Source organism: Daucus carota, chromosome 1, assembly GCF_001625215.2.
Source record: "Daucus carota subsp. sativus chromosome 1, DH1 v3.0, whole genome shotgun sequence".
Classification (NCBI taxonomy): domain Eukaryota; kingdom Viridiplantae; phylum Streptophyta; class Magnoliopsida; order Apiales; family Apiaceae; genus Daucus; species Daucus carota.
The window spans coordinates 5,601,597-5,628,207 of NC_030381.2; the positions used below are offsets into that span (position 1 = coordinate 5,601,597).

General features: G+C 37.6%; 3 protein-coding genes across 3 annotated transcripts; 1 reads left to right on the forward strand and 2 right to left on the reverse strand.

Annotated features, from left to right (window-relative positions):
* Positions 1 to 1,209: 1,209 nt before the first annotated feature.
* Positions 1,210 to 2,951, reverse strand: LOC108202261 (protein MAINTENANCE OF MERISTEMS-like). The gene is made up of 2 exons (XM_017370653.2): positions 1,776 to 2,951; positions 1,210 to 1,677 (listed from the first exon to the last, which is right to left on the reverse strand). Exons 1-2 carry the CDS (start codon positions 2,949 to 2,951, stop codon positions 1,210 to 1,212), a joined length of 1,644 nt encoding a protein of 547 aa, XP_017226142.2.
* Positions 2,952 to 8,535: 5,584 nt separating this feature from the next.
* Positions 8,536 to 10,950, forward strand: LOC135147756 (protein FAR1-RELATED SEQUENCE 5-like). The gene has a single exon (XM_064081249.1). The coding sequence runs from the start codon at positions 8,536 to 8,538 to the stop codon at positions 10,948 to 10,950; it is 2,415 nt and encodes an 804-aa protein (XP_063937319.1).
* Positions 10,951 to 13,569: 2,619 nt separating this feature from the next.
* Positions 13,570 to 15,521, reverse strand: LOC108194668 (protein MAIN-LIKE 1-like). The gene is made up of 2 exons (XM_064081575.1): positions 14,136 to 15,521; positions 13,570 to 14,037 (listed from the first exon to the last, which is right to left on the reverse strand). Exons 1-2 carry the CDS (start codon positions 15,519 to 15,521, stop codon positions 13,570 to 13,572), a joined length of 1,854 nt encoding a protein of 617 aa, XP_063937645.1.
* Positions 15,522 to 26,611: the final 11,090 nt, after the last annotated feature.

Genomic DNA, 26,611 nt, shown 5'->3' on the forward strand with positions numbered 1-26,611 from the left:
AATCTAAAACAAAATCTAACGATCAATCCATAAACGAAATCTAACAATCCATCAACAAAAAAATCTAAACAATCCATAAACGAAATCTAACAATCCATCAATACCAAAATCCTAACAATCCATCAATAAATTACAATCTATCTAACAAAATCTAACAATTTATAATCCGGCTAATCTAGCTTGAAGCGATGTTTCCGTTGGATGACGGGCTATGCCTTTATGAAGCTCCCATGCGATGCGATGACGAAAATTTTTTATAACATCTTCATTCCAATCCGTCCCAAGCCAGTTTTCAGAATTACAAGTCAAAATGCAATCCACGTATTTCATGAGGAACACACCACAATCAATACAATTTTTCTGCTTGGGTCGTTCCACCACATTCTCTACTTGTGGATATATAATCGCATCTTTCGGGAATCTCTCGGGGGCCAAGCGATGAAACATGATAGGTATAATTTGTTCCTATAATATACAAAGAAATTAAACTATATTAATTAATACGAAGCACTTGGAAGTAAATCAAAAGATAATAGAAGGGATTAGAAATTTACCACAACAACAAACTCCTTTCTATATAATTCTCGTAGAGACATGCAAGGGGCATCGTCATATAGAGAATCGAATAGGGTAATCCGAAAGTCCTTTACGGACCATAAGAAGAGTATCCAATGTCCGTCCGTGGCGATTGGTATTATAATGTAGTCAAAATCGCAACACTTAATTGCTCCTTTGTCCATTGTGCCATATGACACGCAATTAGTATCAAACTGTGCCCATTCTTTGGCCGTTCTCTTTAAAAGATTCTTCTTTTTGATATGATATGATATCATCAATGGAGCAAACCATGGACTCATATAATAAAATCTTGCAGCCTTCTCTGACTGACTGTAATACATCCTATCCCTCTCCATGACCAACTTACAATACTCATCAACGATTGAGTCCTCGACTAGGTTGCCCGGTGCTATTGATCTCAGAGAACGTTCTTTGCAGTGTGTCGGTATATCAGCCAAATCAATTGGTTGTCCACTCCACCAATGTGCTTGCAACCAGTCCACCTTGCTTTGGTTGAGGGGTTTGAGAAGATGTCCCTTTTCATATCGAGGTACCGGCATCGTGATAAAATCCTTAAAAAAGACAAGATGAGAAAAAGAGCTACAATTAGACAAGATGAGAAAATGAGCGACAAGTGACAAAAAAATCAAACTAAAAGCGGATCGTTACCTCGGTAGGGAAGTCCTCGATTGGAGGAATAGGATCCTGACGAGAAATTGGTACATTATAATAATCAGCAAAATCTATTACCGGCCGATAAACAAAATGAGGTGCACTAGGCTCGACATCATGCTGTGCACTGGGCCCAACATCATACTGAGGTGCACTGGGCCCGACATCATACTGTGTAGTCTCGAAAGGAGAACTTGTAGGATGTTCATAGGCTTCATACTCTTTGAAGAAATCACTCCCAGACGGTTGACTCGATGACTCCGTGGTCCTTCTTGCCTTCCTTTTGGGCAGCACATTCTTGAAGTCGGGCCTCTCATAAGTCGGACCGAAAGTCTCTAACATGAGCTCGTCATAACCCCTGACAAATGTCGGTAATACGGAATCATGGAAAACCGGGGGCATCTCATGCAGACAGAGCTCGCTCATACCTCGAGCAGTCGTGATGATCTATACAGAAAATAATAGAAGGCCACCATTTATCAACATATACACAATGCAATAAACTCAAGATGGCAGTAAAATGGAAATGCGATATTTAAACATACCAAATCCATCGCCTTGGACACGTCGCATTTGTCACGGGCTTGTTGGTACACGGCCGGATTTTTCGTGGCCCTCGATGGCGGTATAATCTTTAGCTTCGTGATATTGTAGTACCAATCCATATAGGCTTCCTCCGAAATCTCATTCTCCGCTGGCTCCACAATACCAACTCCATTTTGGACGAAGTTATTCCACATGTCTACATACTGCTGCCGGTAGAATGGATGCACTTGCATGAAAGGATTGTCATTGGTATACCTCAAACCTCTCATGTCTGCAGGGGGATCTGGAGGTATACACAACGGCATATCGAATTGCCTTGGGACCCTTTCTGGGAGCTGGTACTCTACATCCTCAAAGTAATGGAGTGGTACACGGGCAATGCAGGCAATTAGAGCTCTCTCGAAATGCGCATCAGGCCTCCGATAGAAACGTGCATATGGCCTCCAACGCACCCAATCCAAATAGAAATTATCGAACATACCTCTGTATGCATCGATGTTGTGATGAACGTTGTAGAACTTTGACCTCCCTGCAGAGACTGGAGCAACAGCCCATGCTAATGCCCTAGGCCATATCATCCTCGTATTTTCTGCTATCAAAGGTTGTCCCGGGCGCAACCTCTCACGAGACCATAGCATCAAAACTGTTGTACAACCGGATATGGACCTGACATCCTTTCTACTAGCCTCTTGCAAATTCCTATATAGATATGCAAGAACTGCAGCCCCCCAAGCATATCCATAAATTTTGCTCGGATCCTCTAGAAATAGGATCAGTCGAGGGTGGACGACATTGTTGGACTTGGTAGGAAACAGTATTGCCCCACACAAGTAGAGAACATATGCCCGAGTGTATATCACCATCATATCCCGATCTGTACTCGAAGGGCAAGTACCATACTGCGCTCTAAAAAATTTCAACTTCACACCACCACGGTCCAAGGCAGATTTCCTTTGCTCCTCTGTAAGTTCTGGATCGTGCCATCTTCGAAGCCATGTACTCCTATGTGGAATATCATCATCGGATCTAATTGGCTCTCCAACCACTGGTAGACCCATCAACATATATACATCTTCAAGGGTCACAGTCATCTCCCCGAAAGTGAAGTGAAAAGTGTTGGTCTCGGGTCTCCAACGCTCCACTAAAGCTGTGATCAAGCTAACATCATTCTGCATAACCGACTTTGGGTTTACAAACATCCCAAATCCCCATTGCCGCAATAAGTGGACTTGATAATCATGTAAATGCCATTCGCCGAGATTAGATGTACTCTGACGGATTGTTAGCTTTTCTCTTAACCCCCCGTTCCAGATTGTTGTGCTTATGTGATTAGCTTGGTCATAGAGCACAGAATTATCGACTGGGCCACAATAATCATTCGCCATATCTACAAATAAAATTAGATCATGTTATTATTCTCAACGTCAACAAACCAAACTCCAAATTAAATTCCAAATCAAACTAAAATATCCAACTTCATCAAAATCTACACTATCAAACTCAAAATCCAAATAAAATCTAACAAAAAAATTCAACATCACCAAATTCTACAATATAAAACTCCAAATCAAAATCAAATTCCAACTTTTCCAAAATCACCACTACCATACTCAAAATCCAACAAAAAATCCAACAAAAAAATTCAACTTCACTAAATTTTACAATATTAAACTCCAAATCAAAATCAAATTCCAACTTTTCCAAAATCACCACTACCATACTCAAAATCCAACAAAAAAATTCATCTTCACCAAACTCTACAATATTAAACTCCAAATCAAAATTAAATTCCAACTTTTCCAATATCACCACTATCATACTCAAAATCTAACAAAAAAATTCAACATCACCAAATTCTACAATATTAAACTCCAAATCAAAATCAAATTCCACCTTTTCCAATATCACCACTATCATACTCAAAAATCCAACAAAAAATCCAACAAAAAAATTCAACTTCACCAAATTCTACAATATTAAACTCCAAATCAAAATCCAACTTTTCCAAAATCTACACTATCATACTCAAAATCCAACAAAAAATTCAATTATAAAATTCGACTTTACCAAATTCTAAAATATTAAACTCCAAATCAAACTACAAATCCAATTTTACCAACAATCTAACTATCAAACTCAAAATCTAACTATATAACTAACAAATTCGAAATCAAACTATCTAACTAACAATCTAACTAACAAATTCGAAATCAAACATATACACACACATATACACACACATATACAAGAAATACTCACCTTTTGCTGCTAGGATAGCGTCGATTTGGGTTGAATTAGGTTGAATCGCCCTCAAAATCGCCTTCAATCGATCTGGTGGTTGTGTTTTTGAATTAGGTTAAGTTAAGTTTTCATCCACAATACGCTTTACAGTATAACGAGCCCGGTTCCGCTGGAAAAAACCGGTCCGCTGTATTATGTAGCGTACATTTTGTTTCTCTGGGTTTACGCTACATAATACAGCGTATACGCTGTTTAATATTTTAATCCTTTTTTTAATCTTGACCGTTAGCTGCTTAATGGACGGTTAAAAATGAGGTGGATAAAATTAATAATTTATCCACCTTTGGTTGTAGAACATCCCCCTATATATATATATATATATGTATATATATTAAAATTAAATATAATTAAATATAATCAATTACCTAAAGATGAAATGACTTTCTTTGAATTTACTATTTTTAGCATTCTGGCGCAAACAAATAAAATAAATTTTTTGATTTGTCGTCATTCTTTAAAGGGTCAAATAAATAATTTAATAGGATTTGTTTTAAAATGCTATATATGTGGAGCAAAGAACCACCGCCTAGAATTATATCTCTCATTCCGAGTATTAGATCACGCCGTAACCACAATAAAAGTAATTAAAACGACATTAAATTTAATATTAATATTAGAAAGTATAAATTAATAATAAATGCTATCACTAATATTTTTGGTCTATGACCATTCATTAAAGGGTTAAATAAATAATTTAATAAAATATGTGTTGAAAACGCTTTACAAATTAATATAGTGACTTAATTAATATTAAAGGAGTTTTTATAATCTCTGTAAGATATACAATAAGTTTAATAAAATATTAATAATCTTAACTAAATAACTTAGAATGTTTAAATAAAAAAATTTTATGTATTAAGGTAAACAAATAAATACTTTCAATAGTTTTTCTGGGCATGTTCGAAAAACAAAAATACAGTTAAAAGGTCAAATAAATAATTTAATAAGATATATAATCAAAATGCTTTACAAATTAAGTAATTTACCGACTTAGCTAATATTAAAGGAGTTTTTATAATCTCAGTAAGGTATACATTTTTTTATTAAATATTAATTATAATATAAAAGAAACAATTTAAGAATTTTTAAATAAAAAATTTATACATTAACGTAAACAAATAAATACTTTTTTAATAAACTTGCCTGGCATGTTCCAAAAATAAAATTGCAGTTAGAAATTTAGTTTGGGCCAAGTGAGTAGTTTAGACTTTGGGCCTAGCTTAATTAACCTGGCAAGCTTCTTGTATATATATATGTATAATACATCTGAAGCAAAGAGCCGCCGCTCCAGAATTCTCTCTTGTCATTTCCAGTATTATATCTCTCATTCCTGAAATTTATCTCTGCAAATCATGACCTCTCTCAGCAATCTCCCTGAGCATCTTGTAGGGGAGGAGATATTCACCTGTCTTCCGGTGAAAGACCTAATGGTCCTCACCCGCGTCTGCAAGTCATGGCTTGCGTTAAATCTCTTCTCCCTCGTTTGTGGTATGCCATCTCTCGCGTTATCAACTAAACCCAGATACAGTTTGCACCAACTTCCCTCCATGTCCCTGCTACAGGAGAAGGCGAGACTCAGGGGGCTTCTGAATCAGAACCCGGTCCATCCAAGCATGGGATATCTTGTTGATCTCTTGTTTTTCTATAATAGTGATAATTTGTTATCTGGTGTTGATGTTGAATTCAGATGTATGGTACTTTATTTTTAGATATTTACCATGTACCGTATAATTCTAGTGATACTTAGTGTCTAGTGTATAATTTGATTATATAACAACTAGACGGTAAGTATCACTCGAACTGTACGAGACACGGTATATATCTGAATTCCACATCAACAAAAAACAAAGTACCATATATCGGAATTCCACATCAACACCAGATAGCAAATGATCACTATTGCAGAAAAACAAGAAATCAACAAGAAATCCCATGCTTGGATGGACCGGGTTCTGATTCAGAAGCTCCCTGAGTCTCGCCTTCTCCTGTAGCAGGGACAGGGAAGGAAGTTGGTGCAAATTGTATTTGGGTTTAGTTGATAACGGGAGAGATGGGATAACACAAAAGAGGGAGAAGAGATTAACGCAATCCATGACATGCAGACGCCGGTAAGGACCATTAAGCTAGGCCCAAAGTCCAAAGTCCAAACTAGTCACTTGGCCCAAACTAAATTTCTAACTGTATTTTTATTTTTGGAACATGCGAGACAAGTCTATTAAAAGAGTATTTATTTGTTTACCTTAATGTATAAATCTTTTCATTTAAAAATTCTTAAATTGTTTTTTTATACTATAATTAATATTTAATAAAAAAATGTATATCTTACTGAGATTATAAAAACTCCTTTAATATTAGCTAAGTGGCTAAATTACTTAATTTGTAAAGCATTTTAATTATATATCTTATTAAATTATATATTTGACCTTTTAACTGTATTTTTATTTTTCGAACATGCCCAAAAAGTTTATTGAAAGTATTTATTTGTGTACCGTATAATTTTAGTGATACTTACGGTCTAGTGTATAAATTGATTAATTTATATTCTTATTTTTAAGGTGAAACAATAATTTTGTAATCATTCGGTTGACATTCCAATTCCTATTTCAAATATATAAATTCATAAAGAAGTTTCCAACATAATTCGACAAGATGATGATTTGTTGGTATAGGTAAAATTAGTATAAATACTTGACCATGTAACTAAACTAAACAATTTTTCCCATTATGAACTAAACATCTAAATCAAATAACAACATAACCAGATTAGTAATAACTAAAGTGACATTAATACTAATATTAAAAACTATAAATTAACAATATAATCGAAACACTAAAATTTTTTAGCTATAACCAATTATTAAAGGGTCAAACATATAATTTAATAAAATATGTGATGGAAAGACTTTACAAATTAAGTAATTTAGTGACTTAACCAATACTAAAGGATTTTTTATATTTTTTGTGAGGTATAATGTTTTTTTAATAAATATTAATAATATAAAATAGATAATTTAGGAATTTTTAAATAATTAAACTTTATGCATTTAAATACTTTAAATAGACTTGTCGGTCATGTTCCAAAAATAAGAATACAGTTAGAAATTTAATTTAGTTCAAATGAGTAGTTTTGTTGAATCCCATCTCTCCCGTTATCACCTAAACCCAGACAACCACTTGCTTATGCTCCACCCTTCTTTCCATACAAAAATCCTCATTTCACCTATCAACTTCTCCGGAGTTCCACACATTTCTATATTTCCAATTCCAGCATCTGGAACCCAGATTGATGCGAGTGAGTCGCTAAATTTTCGTGATTCCATGGAAACGTTGGTGGGCTCCATTAATGGGCTGGCATGTTCCTTTAGACCACCTCTCAGGCCTACTAATGTTATTATTTGGAACCCTACAACTCGTAGATCTAAGAAAATCTTGGTTCCCCGTATTGATATTAAATATGTGTGTAGGATCCTAGTTTGTTTTGGATTCGGTTTTGTTGTAAATGATTATAAGATTGTCTGCATCTATGAACTTGGACTTGGGCTGCAGACAGAGCCGTGCCTGAGATTTGGAGTGCCATGTTCAAAATTTTAAAAGTGCCCTTATAATTTAAAAATAAATTAATAAATACATGATATAATAATAAAATATTAAAGATTATAATAAAGGTATTACAATTAAAGTACATAAAATAAATTTTGTTACATATTTAAAAATACTAATAATTATTTGAACACTAAATTTTAGAAAGTAGGAATTCATTTAAAAGAAACCAATTATACATCCAGATTTAGTTTATATGTATACTTGTTTAAATTTATATAAATACATTGTTCAAATTTATATAAACCCGTTTCTCAATTTATTTTATATTTGAATTGACTTGTTTCTTATAATATATATATATATATATATATATATATATATATATATATATATATATATATATATATATATATATATATATATATGGAAAATGTTCCACAACCAAAGGTGGATAACTAGCTTATCCATCCAACTGATCTCTAGCCGTCCAAAATAGGACAATCAACGCACGGAATTCAAAGTAGATCCTGGATAATACGCACACTAAAACAGCGTATACGCAACTTTAAAAAGCGTATACGCTATGTAAAAGAGCGTATACGCTATATAATCTAGCGTAAGGGCAGGTTACGCTTTTCAGTAGATCCACATACACTACATTATATGGCGTCTAGATCCACACAGCTTCAAAAACCAAAAACACGACCTCTTCTTCCTATACACCATTTTTAGAGCATACAAACCCAATACACACAAAATACACAAAATACACCTATATTGGAGCTTATATTCGAGTTTAAAAGCTAGCTTGGATCTTTATTGGAGTTTAAAGCTTGAAATTTGAAGCTTATAGCTTGAAGCTCGGAGCTTGGAGCTTTATTGGACTTCTTTATTAAGGTTAGATTTCATATTTTCATGGCATCTTTCATATTTTCTAAATTAACATCCCCTAGTAAGCCCATTACACCTAGTAAACCTAGAATTGAGATTGAAGAAGAAAATGATAGTGATGCTAAAAAGACCCCAATAGTGAATGTTGATGATAGTGATGATGATGTTGAGGAGGTTGTGGAGGAGGTTGGGGATGATGATGTTGAGGAGGTTGGGGGTGAATGTTTTGATGATTTTTGTGACAAACAAAATTCAAAAGATGATGATTTGAATGAAAGTTGTCCTTGTGTTGGTCAATTATTCGATAGCTTAGATGAAGCGGAGATGTTTTATAGGGATTATGGTAGACGTGTTGGTTTTGAGATGATAATTAGAACCACACATAGGCGTGTGAAAAGTAAGAGAATTTGTTCGCGTTTATATATATGTCGGAAGGGTGGTCGAATAGTAACAAAGTCGTTGGATGAAGAAAAGGATGTTCACAAAAAAAAGAGAAATAGGGATTCTATTGGTAGAACGCATTGCTTGGCGCGGATGTATGTTGTGCATAGGGAAAAATTGAATAAATGGGAAGTGACATCGGTTTATTTAAAACACAATCACACGATGATTTCAAAGGATGAAGTGCTTTTCATGCAACGGCCAAGGAATATAACTCCCGTTATTCGGCAATTGATTATAACATTGAATAAATCGGGTATTGGGCCTTCAAAAACTTTAAACGTGTTAGGGGAGTTAACGGGTGGCTTGGAGAATATTGGATTTGGTAATCAAGATGTTCGGAATGTATTGCGTGATATTCGACATTATGTGTTTGATTCGAGTGATGCTTTAGAGGGTTTGGCATTACTTCGAGAATTGAAACGTAATAGTCAAGGTGAATTTTTCTATAAAGTTGACGTGGACGAGGAAAATCGTGTGCGGGCCATGATGTGGGTTGACCCGAGATCAGTCAATGCCTACAAAAATTTCGGAGATGTTGTTGTTTTTGACTCCACATATCGTACTAATAGGTATTGCATGCCGTTCGTGCCATTTACGAGGGTAAATCACCATTATCAGTCGATTTTGTTCGGATTTTCCCTGATAAGGGATGAGACCGAAGAATCTTACTTATGGGTGTTTAAGAGTTGGTTGGAGGCTATGGGGAACGTGGCTCCACAAACGATCATCACCGATCAAGACATTGCTATTGGAAATGCTATTGCCGAAGTTTTGCCTAACACAAGTCATCTATATTGTACGTGGCATATAAGTACAAAATTTGGTGAAAAATTGTCGCATTTATATGCAAATCATGATCACTTCAAAGAAGATTTCAACTCTTGCATCTACAAGTCACTAACGGTTGCACAATTCGAAGATAGGTGGGAGGCATTAGTTGAAAAATACGATTTGATGAACCATTCTTGGTTACAAGATATGTACTCCGTTCGACACAAGTGGGTCCGTGTTTACACTAAACTGCACTTCACAACCGGGATGACCACTACCTCCAGAAGTGAGTCAATGAATTCTTTCTTCGATGAATTTGTCAATGCTAGTACCGGTTTGAAGGAGTTTATAGAGAATTCACAGAAAGCGTTGGAGAAACAATATTTACGTGAAAGAGAGGCTGATTACGAAACAAAGAACAAGGAAAGATCCAAAATAACATCATCATCATCATTGGAGAGTCATGCGGCATCTATTTACACAAAAGAAATGTTTAGACGTTTTCAACATGAACTCAAAGAAAGTGGAGCTTATGTCGTGATTGAGAGAGAGAGGAATCCAATTTACAAGCATTACGAGGCATACAAAACAACGGTCCAAGAGGAGTATAGAAAACACTATGTTTTGTTCGTCACCGAAAATGGCAACATAACTTGTGTTTGTCGAAAATTTGAAAGTTCGGGAATGCTTTGCCGTCATATTATTCGATACTTGTATAAGATGCAATGGTCAGAGATTCCACAGCAGTGCATCACTTTGAGATGGACAATTGAAGGCAATAAAAGAGTTGGAGCCTTACAACACAAGCGTCCTAAAATTGGTAATTTCCTTGAATCACAACCCGCCCGATACAGTACTTTATGCAAAGCATTTCAAGATTTAGCAGCTCGCGGAAGTTGTTCAATAGCGAGATACAATTATCTCATGAGTGTGATTGAAAAAGAATCGAATTTTATTGAAAATTTTCCGAATGAAAGTGGGGAAAAACGTGCGCGTGAGGAAGAAGATGATGCACATGAGGTCGGGGATGACGATGATGACGAAAATTTCAATGACTTGAGAAATCCTATATTATCTCAAACCAAAGGTCGTAAAAAAGAAAGGGTGAAAAGTGGCATAGAGCGCGGCAAAGCGAAAAAAGGTCGAAAATGTAATTTTTGTGGTGCAATTGATGCCCAACATGATTCAAGAAATTGTCCCACAAAATTAGCGACAAATTGCTAATTTTATTTGTATGCCGATGTATCTTAATTTCTTATGAAAATACTTGTAGAATTTTGTGTGATTTTAATTTTGTATGATTTTAATTGATATTATGCTTGTTTGCATTTGGTATTTTGTAGAATTTTATTTGTTTGCATTTTGTAATTTTTGTGGTGCAATTGCTAATTTTGTATGATTTTAGTTAATTTTGTATGAATTTAGTTGATATAATTGCTCTGTTTTTAAGGGTGCATAATGAAAACTGCTCTGTTTTCATTGTTTTCACTGTTTTCATTGCTCTGTTTTTAATTTTATGCTTACGCTAGATTATATAGCGTAAGCACAGTCCAAATTGCTCTGTTTTCTAATTTTATCCTTACGCTACATTATAAAGCGTACTTACGCTATATAATGTAGCGTGGTCAAGCATCGGAAACCGACGCTTTGCCTGGGAACTGACTGATTGACCATCGGACTGATTTCTCCTATATATTCATTTCTCCATTTCATTCCATTTCTCCATTTTCATCTCCCTTTCTCCATCTTCATCTCCATTTCTCCATTTTCATTCCACCTATGGCAGATCTACCAAAAAAATTTTGGTTCGGTGATGAGCCAAAAGAAGATGAGCACGAAGAAGAGGTAAAGCGGCTTTTCGCCGAGATGGATGTTTGTTTGAAAGAATTCGAGGAGGAGGAGGAGAAGGAGGCCGAGGCGGAGGAGGAGGAGGAGGAGGAGGAGGAGGGGCATACTCGGGAAGAGCTCGTGGCGATTTTCGAAAATTACATCAAAGAGTTGCAGGAGTTGGACGAGGAAGAGGACGAGGAGGAGAAGAAGAAGATGTAATAATGAAGGAGAAGATGTAAAATAATTTTAATGAAATTTATTAATAAAATTTCCATGTTTCTTGTTCTTGTTGGTTTTAGATTTTATCTTGTTGTTAGTTAGATTCTGTTTTTTTGTTAGATTTTGTCTTTTTGTTAGATTTTGTCTTTTTGTTGTCTTTTGGATTTTTGTTAGATTTTGTCTTTTTGTTGTCTTTTGGATTTTAGTAAAAAGACAACAAAATCAGGGGTTTTGATTTGGAGTGATTTTGGTTTTAAAAATCAGAGGTTGATCTGGGGATGAAACGTGAAGTGAAGGTGTGTGCTGGTACGCTATATTATGTAGCGTAAACCCAGAGCGCATAATTGTTCTGTTTTCTACGCTACATTATATAGCGTAAAGCCAGAGCGCCTCAGAAGCTCTGTTGTTATCTGTGTTTACGCTATATAATATAGCGTAAACCCAGAGCGCCTCAAAGGGGCTCTGTTTTTTGTTTCTTACACCTAAAAACAGAGCCAAACCTCAAAGGTGCTCTGTTTTACAAAACCTGTAACAAAATCCATCAACAAAATCATACAATCCATCAACAACAAAATCCATCAACAAAATCTAAAACAAAATCTAACGATCAATCCATAAACGAAATCTAACAATCCATCAACAAAAAAATCTAAACAATCCATAAACGAAATCTAACAATCCATCAATACCAAAATCCTAACAATCCATCAATAAATTACAATCTATCTAACAAAATCTAACAATTTATAATCCGGCTAATCTAGCTTGAAGCGATGTTTCCGTTGGATGACGGGCTATGCCTTTATGAAGCTCCCATGCGATGCGATGACGAAAATTTTTTATAACATCTTCATTCCAATCCGTCCCAAGCCAGTTTTCAGAATTACAAGTCAAAATGCAATCCACGTATTTCATGAGGAACACACCACAATCAATACAATTTTTATGCTTGGGTCGTTCCACCACATTCTCTACTTGTGGATATATAATCGCATCTTCCGGGAATCTCTCGGGGGCCAAGCGATGAAACATGATAGGTATAATTTGTTCCTATAATATACAAAGAAATTAAACTATATTAATTAATACGAAGCACTTGGAAGTAAATCAAAAGATAATAGAAGGGATTAGAAATTTACCACAACAACAAACTCCTTTCTATATAATTCTCGTAGAGACATGCAAGGGGCATCGTCATATAGAGAATCGAATAGGGTAATCCGAAAGTCCTTTACGGACCATAAGAAGAGTATCCAATGTCCGTCCGTGGCGATTGGTATTATAATGTAGTCAAAATCGCAACACTTAATTGCTCCTTTGTCCATTGTGCCATATGACACGCAATCAGTATCAAACTGTGCCCATTCTTTGGCCGTTCTCTTTAAAAGATTCTTCTTTTTGATATGATATGATATCATCAATGGAGCAAACCATGGACTCATATAATAAAATCTTGCAGCCTTCTCTGACTGACTGTAATACATCCTATCCCTCTCCATGACCAACTTACAATACTCATCAACGATTGAGTCCTCGACTAGGTTGCCCGGTGCTATTGATCTCAGAGAACGTTCTTTGCAGTGTGTCGGTATATCAGCCAAATCAATTGGTTGTCCACTCCACCAATGTGCTTGCAACCAGTCCACCTTGCTTTGGTTGAGGGGTTTGAGAAGATGTCCCTTTTCATATCGAGGTACCGGCATCGTGATAAAATCCTTAAAAAAGACAAGATGAGAAAAAGAGCTACAATTAGACAAGATGAGAAAATGAGCGACAAGTGACAAAAAAATCAAACTAAAAGCGGATCGTTACCTCGGTGGGGAAGTCCTCGATTGGAGGAATAGGATCCTGACGAGAAATTGGTACATTATAATAATCAGCAAAATCTATTACCGGCCGATAAACAAAATGAGGTGCACTAGGCTCGACATCATGCTGTGCACTGGGCCCAACATCATACTGAGGTGCACTGGGCCCGACATCATACTGTGTAGTCTCGAAAGGAGAACTTGTAGGATGTTCATAGGCTTCATACTCTTTGAAGAAATCACTCCCAGACGGTTGACTCGATGACTCCGTGGTCCTTCTTGCCTTCCTTTTGGGCAGCACATTCTTGAAGTCGGGCCTCTCATAAGTCGGACCGAAAGTCTCTAACATGAGCTCGTCATAACCCCTGACAAATGTCGGTAATACGGAATCATGGAAAACCGGGGGCATCTCATGCAGACAGAGCTCGCTCATACCTCGAGCAGTCGTGATGATCTATACAGAAAATAATAGAAGGCCACCATTTATCAACATATACACAATGCAATAAACTCAAGATGGCAGTAAAATGGAAATGCGATATTTAAACATACCAAATCCATCGCCTTGGACACGTCGCATTTGTCACGGGCTTGTTGGTACACGGCCGGATTTTTCGTGGCCCTCGATGGCGGTATAATCTTTAGCTTCGTGATATTGTAGTACCAATCCATATAGGCTTCCTCCGAAATCTCATTCTCCGCTGGCTCCACAATACCAACTCCATTTTGGACGAAGTTATTCCACATGTCTACATACTGCTGCCGGTAGAATGGATGCACTTGCATGAAAGGATTGTCATTGGTATACCTCAAACCTCTCATGTCTGCAGGGGGATCTGGAGGTATACACAACGGCATATCGAATTGCCTTGGGACCCTTTCTGGGAGCTGGTACTCTACATCCTCAAAGTAATGGAGTGGTACACGGGCAATGCAGGCAATTAGAGCTCTCTCGAAATGCGCATCAGGCCTCCGATAGAAACGTGCATATGGCCTCCAACGCACCCAATCCAAATAGAAATTATCGAACATACCTCTGTATGCATCGATGTTGTGATGAACGTTGTAGAACTTTGACCTCCCTGCAGAGACTGGAGCAACAGCCCATGCTAATGCCCTAGGCCATATCATCCTCGTATTTTCTGCTATCAAAGGTTGTCCCGGGCGCAACCTCTCACGAGACCATAGCATCAAAACTGTTGTACAACCGGATATGGACCTGACATCCTTTCTACTAGCCTCTTGCAAATTCCTATATAGATATGCAAGAACTGCAGCCCCCCAAGCATATCCATAAATTTTGCTCGGATCCTCTAGAAATAGGATCAGTCGAGGGTGGACGACATTGTTGGACTTGGTAGGAAACAGTATTGCCCCACACAAGTAGAGAACATATGCCCGAGTGTATATCACCATCATATCCCGATCTGTACTCGAAGGGCAAGTACCATACTGCGCTCTAAAAAATTTCAACTTCACACCACCACGGTCCAAGGCAGATTTCCTTTGCTCCTCTGTAAGTTCTGGATCGTGCCATCTTCGAAGCCATGTACTCCTATGTGGAATATCATCATCGGATCTAATTGGCTCTCCAACCACTGGTAGACCCATCAACATATATACATCTTCAAGGGTCACAGTCATCTCCCCGAAAGTGAAGTGAAAAGTGTTGGTCTCGGGTCTCCAACGCTCCACTAAAGCTGTGATCAAGCTAACATCATTCTGCATAACCGACTTTGGGTTTACAAACATCCCAAATCCCCATTGCCGCAATAAGTGGACTTGATAATCATGTAAATGCCATTCGCCGAGATTAGATGTACTCTGACGGATTGTTAGCTTTTCTCTTAACCCCCCGTTCCAGATTGTTGTGCTTATGTGATTAGCTTGGTCATAGAGCACAGAATTATCGACTGGGCCACAATAATCATTCGCCATATCTACAAATAAAATTAGATCATGTTATTATTCTCAACGTCAACAAACCAAACTCCAAATTAAATTCCAAATCAAACTAAAATATCCAACTTCATCAAAATCTACACTATCAAACTCAAAATCCAAATAAAATCTAACAAAAAATTCAACATCACCAAATTCTACAATATAAAACTCCAAATCAAAATCAAATTCCAACTTTTCCAAAATCACCACTACCATACTCAAAATCCAACAAAAAATCCAACAAAAAAATTCAACTTCACTAAATTTTACAATATTAAACTCCAAATCAAAATCAAATTCCAACTTTTCCAAAATCACCACTACCATACTCAAAATCCAACAAAAAAATTCATCTTCACCAAACTCTACAATATTAAACTCCAAATCAAAATTAAATTCCAACTTTTCCAATATCACCACTATCATACTCAAAATCTAACAAAAAAATTCAACATCACCAAATTCTACAATATTAAACTCCAAATCAAAATCAAATTCCACCTTTTCCAATATCACCACTATCATACTCAAAAATCCAACAAAAAATCCAACAAAAAAATTCAACTTCACCAAATTCTACAATATTAAACTCCAAATCAAAATCAAAATCCAACTTTTCCAAAATCTACACTATCATACTCAAAATCCAACAAAAAATTCAATTATAAAATTCGACTTTACCAAATTCTAAAATATTAAACTCCAAATCAAACTACAAATCCAATTTTACCAACAATCTAACTATCAAACTCAAAATCTAACTATATAACTAACAAATTCGAAATCAAACTATCTAACTAACAATCTAACTAACAAGGGTCCTGTTCCCTGACATATGGTTGTCAGGGAACGATTATTTAACAACCAACTCCCCAGCCGTTGGATGGACGATCCAACGGCTGGGACAAAAGAAAACATTTTTTCCTATCCGCGCTTAAAAACCGCGGACACTGTGTCTATCCGCGCTTTTTTCCGCGGAGACATACCCTTTCCGCGGTAAAAAACCGCGGACATTCCAGATTGTTTTCGACGCACACTTTATAACCTAGGTGATCAACTTCACTTGTGTTCATCTTGTTTTGGAAAGTGCAGTGGTGATTTTGTTGATCTTTGGCAAGAATCTGATCCATCTTCCATCTTTGTCGTGGGTAAGCTTAATTTGTAGTAGTGTTTTGTTGATTTTGTTTGTACAATAATGGATAAAATGTTTGCAAGATTTGAAGGTAGAAAAAGTTTGAAAAAAACCAAGAATGTTGATGTACATGATGATAAGGTTGAATGTGGTCATGATAGAGACAATATTAAGTATGTTGAAGTTGTTGATAGTGATGATGAGGAGTTAGTTAGTGAAGAATTTGATGAAAGTGATAAAATGTATGATGATATAGGTAGTATGCATGAAAGTAGTGGTAATTTGCATGATCATGGTGAGGATAATGTTGATGGAGATGACCCTATTATTATTCCCCACTTGAATCAACAATTTCCTAATTTACAAGCCGGGGAGAATATGTTTAGGGCGTATGCTTTAAAGAATGGTTTTGCAATTAAGATACAAAACACACAGAAGCGTGCCAAAGATAAATCCATATATGGTCGATTGTATGTTTGTAATTTAGCGGGAGAAACTCGTGGGAAAAACCCCGTTGATGACGATGAAATTTTGATTGGTAGTCTTGGTAGTGTTAAGGGCAAACGGCGTAGAGATGTGCTTCCTAGGAGTGGATGCAAAGTTAGAATGTACTTGGTTAATAAGAAAAAAACAAGTCATTGGGAGATAACCGGTTTGGAATTAGAACACAATCACCAAGTTGTTACGCCTTCTAAGATGAGTTTGATAAGGCGGGAGAAACGTGTTAGCGCGGCACAAAAAAATTTGATCAAGAGCTTACATGTTTCGGGTGTCCAACCAAGACAACAAATGAATATATTTGGTAAAATGCACGGAGGAGCGGAACAAGTAGGTTTTAACAGCCAAAATTTAAGAAATGTCGTACGTGATTTTAGGAAGGACAACATGGGAGTTAATGATGCTCAAGCCGGTTTGGATTTGTTGTACCGTTTGCAAGAAGAGAGCGGCGGTAAGTTTTTCATCAAGACTCTCCTCGATGACGAACAAAGGTTGAAGTGTCTTGTATGGGTTGATCCCCGCTCTTTGATGGCGTACAAAAACTTCGGTGATGTGGTTGCGTTCGACACCACATATCGAACTAATAGGTATGCTATGCCGTTTGTGCCTTTCACCGGAGTGAACCATCACTATCAATCAATACTTTTTGGTTTTGCACTCGTTCGGGATGAATTGAAGACAACTTTTGAGTGGGTTTTGAGTACTTGGCTAGAAGCAATGGAAGGCAAAGAACCCTTGGCTATCATAACCGATCAAGATCAAGCTATGGCCGCGGCTATTGAATCACAACTTCCGAACACATCACATTTGTTATGCTCATGGCACATTAGCAACAAATTCCCCGAGAAACTTGCAACATATTATTCGAAGGAAGGGTTTAAATTTGATTTCAACAATTGCATATATCACTCTTTGACTGAAGATGTGTTTGAAGATCGTTGGAATGCTTTGGTTTTGAAGTACAATTTGGAAGGCAACACATGGCTTCAAGGGTTATATGCTTTGAAGCATAAGTGGGTCGAGGCTTACACAAGAAACACTTTTTCTGCGGGTCAAAAGACCACATCAAGAAGTGAAGGAATGAATGCATATTTCGATGCCTATGTTGGTTCTTGCACCGGTTTGAAAGATTTTGTAGAGGGTGCACAAAAAGCTTTGGAGAGGCAATTCATGCGTGAGAAAGACGAGGATTATGTGACGTTTCATAGAAGTCGTTGCATGCAAATGAAAACCGCTCTGGAGCACCACGCAGCTTCCATTTATACGAAAGAAATGTTTCGAAGATTTCAGGAACAATTGGTTGAATCATCTAAGTACTTTGTGGAGAAAGATAGAGATCGGTCCTTGGAAGATGTTCAAGACACGTTCTACAAATGTTATAGACCGTTGATGCATGCTTCTCAGAGAAACACGTATCTTGTATCATTCAACAAGACGTCATTATGGGGTTCATGCATTTGTAGAATGTATGACAATGTTGGCATACCATGCCGTCACATTATTGCCGTCTTGACGAAGAGGTGTGTGGCTGAACTACCGGCACATTTTGTGAAACGGCGTTGGACTAGGGACGCCAATAGAGTTGATGGCAAGTTGCCATATCACACGTCCGAATTTCAATCACCATCTCATGAAATGACTCCCACGGAAAGATTCAACCACATGACATTACTTACCATGGCGTTTAGTCATAGTTGCATGGCATCGAAAGAGCGGTATGAGTATGCCGTTGGGGTTATTAATCGGGAAACAGAAATACTTGAGAGCATGCCCGTTGACGGGGTCGAAAACGAAGGAGGTGAATTAAATCCAAAAATAACTCAAGAAGGTGGTGAGAAATTGCATGAGAGTATCCTTGACCCCTTGGTGTCGAAAACAAAGGGACGGAAAAAAGAGCACCGCTTTAAAAGCCCCGTTGAGGAACTTACAAAAACAAAAAGAAAATGCCGATATTGCAATATGTTGGGACATGATGTTAGGACGTGTCCCAAAAAAAAAGAAGATGATTTAAGAAAAGCTCAAACTGGCCAATTGTAATTCACATTTTAGAAAAATTTCTCTTATGTTTTACTTGTGGTTTATTTGTCCTTCGTATGAGTTGGTGTAACTAACTTGTTCTTTGTTGGATTTGTAGGTGAAATGGCCGACGGTTCGGATGATGAGTCAGTGTCACACGTCAGCAACTCAATCTCGGACTCGGAAGAAATGTGTGATTCACCTAGTTTTAGCTTCTTGGAGGACGCGATTCGTGAGCTCGACGAACTTGCAGAAATGTACGAACCACCATCCCACTCAGAAGAAATGTGTGATTCACCTAGTTTTAGCTTCTTGGAGGAAGCAATTCATGAGCTAGACGAATTGGCACAGATGCACGAACCACCTCCCCAATTGGAGGAAGAAGACACCGAGTTGTACCCGCCTGAGGAAGCGGCCTACCGGTCAACAAATTGGACCGAAGCTTGTCAGTGGTGTGCAAGCGATAACATGTTCGAGAGGGTGGCTTATAACTTGACCCCATATTTTCTACCTATTTTGAACTTGGGTAAGGACTATCCCGACGGGCCAAACAAAATATCGTTGTGGGATGGTGGTGATATTGTGACGTGTGATAGGATAGCCGACATTATGAAGTTGAGGCCTCGCCCGGGTTGCACGCGTGACCAAATGCGAATTGAATATGTCAAGGGGTGGGTGTCCAACCTTCGTGGTGATGATACGGGAAAATGGATAACGCGCAAAGAACCATGGAGCAAATTTCGTCTCTACGATGGGTCTAATAGCATTCATGTCACACTATGGAATGATCACAATACGCATGCCAATGTGACCGAAGGTGTGCTCCGTGAAGGTTGTGTTGTTGTGCTCTATTGGGTGACATGCTTCATTAGAGCCGATGCGACGCCCGGGCATTCCACACACCGACTATCGGGAGGCTTCTCCAACATTTTAGCAGTGTTTAGTTAGTTAGCTTCCCCGTACCTGATTAATGTTGATTTCAGGTTTTATATGTATTTTTGTGTAATCGCAACAAAATAGACACCGTTCGATGTATTATTGACATTGAAATGACAATATTATGTAGTAATTTCTTTGTTAGTGCTAACATTGTCAAAATGGTACGAGGTTTTGTCATTACTTCAATTATGGTGTTTCTAGTCTATTGTAATTTATTTATGATTTTTGAACGTGTCTATTCGCAGCAATATGCATGCAAAGTTCACAAAATTGTTCAAAGTGGTCATTTTCCAAACAAATGGCAATAGGTAATGAAAACATATTGTACGAACTTTTAAAAGTCATAATGTGGTTAAGGGGTCCTAGAAGAGCATATATGAGCATGAAAGCATGTAAGAGGAGCTGAAAAAAAATAATATTCCCACTGGAATATCCGCGGTAAATAACCGCGGACACTCCAGTCCATCCGCGGTTTTTTACCGCGGATACTCCAGTGGGAACAGGTGGAATGTGCAGTCTGTTTCTGCACATTCCCACCTGTTTTCAACAGTGTCAAACAATTATTACTACATAAAAACCTAAATGCAAAGCATTCCAACAACAATCTCCCAAAAAAAAAATTCACCAAATTTTGCGAAGCCTTCAAATATACCCCAAAACGTCAAAAATTCTCAAACATCCAAAAAATGACCATACTCAAAAAATTCTCAAATTTAATCACAAGATAGAGGTTGACATTCCTAACAATATGCAATAAAGGGGCGGGGGAAACTCAAACGAGAAACACATAAACAAAAATTGAATGAAGGGGGTCGGGGGGTGGACACGGTCGATAAACGACCGATATAATCAACAACCAAGATATATTGAGATTGAAATAAAGTAAACTACATCGTTCAACTTGAATAAATATAACGTAAATGTCATAAACTACGAAAATGTCATAAACTACGAGACTACGAAAATGTCATAAACTACGAACAATTTTCATAAACTACGAACAATTTTCATAAACTTGTAGTCTCGTAGTTTATGACATTTTCGTAGTTATGACATTTTCGTAGTCTCGTAGTTTATGACATTTTCGTAGTTTATGACATTTACGTTATATTTATTCAAGTTGAACGATGTAGTTTACTTTATTTCAATCTCAATATATCTTGGTTGTTGATTATATCGGTCGTTTATCGACCGTGTCCACCCCCCGACCCCCTTCATTCAATTTTTGTTTATGTGTTTCTCGTTTGAGTTTCCCCCGCCCCTTTATTGCATATTGTTAGGAATGTCAACCTCTATCTTGTGATTAAATTTGAGAATTTTTTGAGTATGGTCATTTTTTGGATGTTTGAGAATTTTTGACGTTTTGGGGTATATTTGAAGGCTTCGCAAAATTTGGTGAATTTTTTTTTTGGGAGATTGTTGTTGGAATGCTTTGCATTTAGGTTTTTATGTAGTAATAATTGTTTGACACTGTTGAAAACAGGTGGGAATGTGCAGAAACAGACTGCACATTCCACCTGTTCCCACTGGAGTATCCGCGGTAAAAAACCGCGGATGGACTAGAGTGTCCGCGGTTATTTACCGCGGATATTCCAGTGGGAATATTTTTTTTTTTCAGCTCCTCTTACATGCTTTCATGCTCATATATGCTCTTCTAGGACCCCTTAACCACATTATGACTTTTAAAAGTTCGTACAATATGTTTTCATTACCTATTGCCATTTGTTTGGAAAATGACCACTTTGAACAATTTTGTGAACTTTGCATGCATATTGCTGCGAATAGACACGTTCAAAAATCATAAATAAATTACAATAGACTAGAAACACCATAATTGAAGTAATGACAAAACCTCGTACCATTTTGACAATGTTAGCACTAACAAAGAAATTACTACATAATATTGTCATTTCAATGTCAATAATACATCGAACGGTGTCTATTTTGTTGCGATTACACAAAAATACATATAAAACCTGAAATCAACATTAATCAGGTACGGGGAAGCTAACTAACTAAACACTGCTAAAATGTTGGAGAAGCCTCCCGATAGTCGGTGTGTGGAATGCCCGGGCGTCGCATCGGCTCTAATGAAGCATGTCACCCAATAGAGCACAACAACACAACCTTCACGGAGCACACCTTCGGTCACATTGGCATGCGTATTGTGATCATTCCATAGTGTGACATGAATGCTATTAGACCCATCGTAGAGACGAAATTTGCTCCATGGTTCTTTGCGCGTTATCCATTTTCCCGTATCATCACCACGAAGGTTGGACACCCACCCCTTGACATATTCAATTCGCATTTGGTCACGCGTGCAACCCGGGCGAGGCCTCAACTTCATAATGTCGGCTATCCTATCACACGTCACAATATCACCACCATCCCACAACGATATTTTGTTTGGCCCGTCGGGATAGTCCTTACCCAAGTTCAAAATAGGTAGAAAATATGGGGTCAAGTTATAAGCCACCCTCTCGAACATGTTATCGCTTGCACACCACTGACAAGCTTCGGTCCAATTTGTTGACCGGTAGGCCGCTTCCTCAGGCGGGTACAACTCGGTGTCTTCTTCCTCCAATTGGGGAGGTGGTTCGTGCATCTGTGCCAATTCGTCTAGCTCATGAATTGCTTCCTCCAAGAAGCTAAAACTAGGTGAATCACACATTTCTTCTGAGTGGGATGGTGGTTCGTACATTTCTGCAAGTTCGTCGAGCTCACGAATCGCGTCCTCCAAGAAGCTAAAACTAGGTGAATCACACATTTCTTCCGAGTCCGAGATTGAGTTGCTGACGTGTGACACTGACTCATCATCCGAACCGTCGGCCATTTCACCTACAAATCCAACAAAGAACAAGTTAGTTACACCAACTCATACGAAGGACAAATAAACCACAAGTAAAACATAAGAGAAATTTTTCTAAAATGTGAATTACAATTGGCCAGTTTGAGCTTTTCTTAAATCATCTTCTTTTTTTTTGGGACACGTCCTAACATCATGTCCCAACATATTGCAATATCGGCATTTTCTTTTTGTTTTTGTAAGTTCCTCAACGGGGCTTTTAAAGCGGTGCTCTTTTTTCCGTCCCTTTGTTTTCGACACCAAGGGGTCAAGGATACTCTCATGCAATTTCTCACCACCTTCTTGAGTTATTTTTGGATTTAATTCACCTCCTTCGTTTTCGACCCCGTCAACGGGCATGCTCTCAAGTATTTCTGTTTCCCGATTAATAACCCCAACGGCATACTCATACCGCTCTTTCGATGCCATGCAACTATGACTAAACGCCATGGTAAGTAATGTCATGTGGTTGAATCTTTCCGTGGGAGTCATTTCATGAGATGGTGATTGAAATTCGGACGTGTGATATGGCAACTTGCCATCAACTCTATTGGCGTCCCTAGTCCAACGCCGTTTCACAAAATGTGCCGGTAGTTCAGCCACACACCTCTTCGTCAAGACGGCAATAATGTGACGGCATGGTATGCCAACATTGTCATACATTCTACAAATGCATGAACCCCATAATGACGTCTTGTTGAATGATACAAGATACGTGTTTCTCTGAGAAGCATGCATCAACGGTCTATAACATTTGTAGAACGTGTCTTGAACATCTTCCAAGGACCGATCTCTATCTTTCTCCACAAAGTACTTAGATGATTCAACCAATTGTTCCTGAAATCTTCGAAACATTTCTTTCGTATAAATGGAAGCTGCGTGGTGCTCCAGAGCGGTTTTCATTTGCATGCAACGACTTCTATGAAACGTCACATAATCCTCGTCTTTCTCACGCATGAATTGCCTCTCCAAAGCTTTTTGTGCACCCTCTACAAAATCTTTCAAACCGGTGCAAGAACCAACATAGGCATCGAAATATGCATTCATTCCTTCACTTCTTGATGTGGTCTTTTGACCCGCAGAAAAAGTGTTTCTTGTGTAAGCCTCGACCCACTTATGCTTCAAAGCATATAACCCTTGAAGCCATGTGTTGCCTTCCAAATTGTACTTCAAAACCAAAGCATTCCAACGATCTTCAAACACATCTTCAGTCAAAGAGTGATATATGCAATTGTTGAAATCAAATTTAAACCCTTCCTTCGAATAATATGTTGCAAGTTTCTCGGGGAATTTGTTGCTAATGTGCCATGAGCATAACAAATGTGATGTGTTCGGAAGTTGTGATTCAATAGCCGCGGCCATAGCTTGATCTTGATCGGTTATGATAGCCAAGGGTTCTTTGCCTTCCATTGCTTCTAGCCAAGTACTCAAAACCCACTCAAAAGTTGTCTTCAATTCATCCCGAACGAGTGCAAAACCAAAAAGTATTGATTGATAGTGATGGTTCACTCCGGTGAAAGGCACAAACGGCATAGCATACCTATTAGTTCGATATGTGGTGTCGAACGCAACCACATCACCGAAGTTTTTGTACGCCATCAAAGAGCGGGGATCAACCCATACAAGACACTTCAACCTTTGTTCGTCATCGAGGAGAGTCTTGATGAAAAACTTACCGCCGCTCTCTTCTTGCAAACGGTACAACAAATCCAAACCGGCTTGAGCATCATTAACTCCCATGTTGTCCTTCCTAAAATCACGTACGACATTTCTTAAATTTTGGCTGTTAAAACCTACTTGTTCCGCTCCTCCGTGCATTTTACCAAATATATTCATTTGTTGTCTTGGTTGGACACCCGAAACATGTAAGCTCTTGATCAAATTTTTTTGTGCCGCGCTAACACGTTTCTCCCGCCTTATCAAACTCATCTTAGAAGGCGTAACAACTTGGTGATTGTGTTCTAATTCCAAACCGGTTATCTCCCAATGACTTGTTTTTTTCTTATTAACCAAGTACATTCTAACTTTGCATCCACTCCTAGGAAGCACATCTCTACGCCGTTTGCCCTTAACACTACCAAGACTACCAATCAAAATTTCATCGTCATCAACGGGGTTTTTCCCACGAGTTTCTCCCGCTAAATTACAAACATACAATCGACCATATATGGATTTATCTTTGGCACGCTTCTGTGTGTTTTGTATCTTAATTGCAAAACCATTCTTTAAAGCATACGCCCTAAACATATTCTCCCCGGCTTGTAAATTAGGAAATTGTTGATTCAAGTGGGGAATAATAATAGGGTCATCTCCATCAACATTATCCTCACCATGATCATGCAAATTACCACTACTTTCATGCATACTACCTATATCATCATACATTTTATCACTTTCATCAAATTCTTCACTAACTAACTCCTCATCATCACTATCAACAACTTCAACATACTTAATATTGTCTCTATCATGACCACATTCAACCTTATCATCATGTACATCAACATTCTTGGTTTTTTTCAAACTTTTTCTACCTTCAAATCTTGCAAACATTTTATCCATTATTGTACAAACAAAATCAACAAAACACTACTACAAATTAAGCTTACCCACGACAAAGATGGAAGATGGATCAGATTCTTGCCAAAGATCAACAAAATCACCACTGCACTTTCCAAAACAAGATGAACACAAGTGAAGTTGATCACCTAGGTTATAAAGTGTGCGTCGAAAACAATCTGGAATGTCCGCGGTTTTTTACCGCGGAAAGGGTATGTCTCCGCGGAAAAAAGCGCGGATAGACACAGTGTCCGCGGTTTTTAAGCGCGGATAGGAAAAAATGTTTTCTTTTGTCCCAGCCGTTGGATCGTCCATCCAACGGCTGGGGAGTTGGTTGTTAAATAATCGTTCCCTGACAACCATATGTCAGGGAACAGGACCCAACTAACAAATTCGAAATCAAACATATACACACACATATACAAGAAATACTCACCTTTTGCTGCTAGGATAGCGTCGATTTGGGTTGAATTAGGTTGAATCGCCCTCAAAATCGCCTTCAATCGATCTGGTGGTTGTGTTTTTGAATTAGGTTAAGTTAAGTTTTCATCCACAATACGCTTTAAAGTATAACGAGCCCGGTTCCGCTGGAAAAAACCGGTCCGCTGTATTATGTAGCGTACATTTTGTTTCTCTGGGTTTACGCTACATAATACAGCGTATACGCTGTTTAATATTTTAATCCTTTTTTTAATCTTGACCGTTAGCTGCTTAATGGACGGTTAAAAATGAGGTGGATAAAATTAATAATTTATCCACCTTTGGTTGTAGAACATCCCCCTATATATATATATATATATATGTATATATATTAAAATTAAATATAATTAAAAATAATCAATTACCTAAAGATGAAATGACTTTCTTTGAATTTACTATTTTTAGCATTCTGGCGCAAACAAATAAAATAAATTTTTTGATTTGTCGTCATTCTTTAAAGGGTCAAATAAATAATTTAATAGGATTTGTTTTAAAATGCTATATATGTGGAGCAAAGAACCACCGCCTAGAATTATATCTCTCATTCCAAGTATTAGATCACGCCGTAACCACAATAAAAGTAATTAAAACGACATTAAATTTAATATTAAT